The 911-nt window shown below is 63.2% G+C and overlaps 1 protein-coding gene across 1 annotated transcript in view; it reads right to left on the bottom strand.

The window, feature by feature from the left end:
• Positions 1 to 196: 196 nt before the first annotated feature.
• MNEG_15047 (hypothetical protein) overlaps positions 197 to 911 on the bottom strand; it is a gene marked incomplete at both ends in the record, with an annotated part of 3,963 nt that continues 3,248 nt past the window's right edge. Inside the window, 2 exons of the mRNA XM_014036482.1 lie at positions 197 to 223; positions 653 to 763. Of these exons, the coding sequence (XP_013891936.1) occupies positions 197 to 223; positions 653 to 763 (138 nt within the window). The remainder of the gene's footprint in view (positions 224 to 652; positions 764 to 911) is intronic.

Here is a 911-nt window from a genome sequence, read left to right as displayed (position 1 = left end):
GGTGGGGAGGGGGTTTGTGTGTTGCTTGCTTGAAGGTGTGTGTGTGTGTGTGTGTGTGTTGGGGGAAGATGGATGTGCGTGCGCGCGTGCACGCGCGCGCATGTGTGTGTTTGTGTGTGTGTGTGTGATCTGGGGAAGGTGTGGTCCCCCCGCCTGACTCCCCCCCTCTCTGCCCCCTGGTCTCCCGGTCTCTTGATCACTCTCCACCAAAAAGAAACGCTGCCTATGCTTTGAAAAGCAAAAACACCCGGCGCGGCACCCACCCCTGTAGCTCAGGTACTGGAACATGCCAGAGTGGGAGTCGAAGGAGCAGAAGCCGCCGTAGGCGCCGCCAACGACGCGCACCTGGGGCATTTTTTTTGGGGGGGGGGTGTGGAGTTGACCAGAGGAGTTTGGCGGGGGGTGGGAATGGGGCTGGTGCTGCGTGCGCACAGGGGGACCCAAGGGGCCGGAAAGGCATGCGCGCACCCGCACGCCACACTTCGGTGAGCCCGCCGCACGGCTGATCCAGAATCCATGTGCACGCGCCGCCCCTCATTGCCAGGCAGGGCCACACGAAAACAGTCAGCGGCTCGGCGTCCCGAGCCTCGACCCCACAACCTCCCCCCAAAAGCAACAGGAGGGGCCCAGGGCTCCAAGGGAGGGTGCGCACCTTGTCCCAGAGCCAGCTGGTGCCGAGGTACTTCTCGATTACGTAAGCGGCGCCGCTGAGGGTGTAGCCCGCGTCGGCGTACAGGTTGGCCGCCTTGCCCACGTAGTTGACCTTGTGTTTTGGTGGATAGAAGGTGGGCGGGCGGTCCGGTCAGAGATTTTGGGGATTTGGAGTGCGATGTAGAATGTCAGGGAGGCGGAGTGTCGGGGAGCTTTTGAGTGGATCTTGGGATGTGGGCGGGCGTGGCGGGGGTTGTGGG

The sequence above is a fragment of the Monoraphidium neglectum genome, assembly GCF_000611645.1.
Source record: "Monoraphidium neglectum strain SAG 48.87 unplaced genomic scaffold scaffold04983, whole genome shotgun sequence".
Lineage (NCBI taxonomy): Eukaryota > Viridiplantae > Chlorophyta > Chlorophyceae > Sphaeropleales > Selenastraceae > Monoraphidium > Monoraphidium neglectum.
This window is presented reverse-complemented; position numbering and strand designations above follow the sequence as displayed.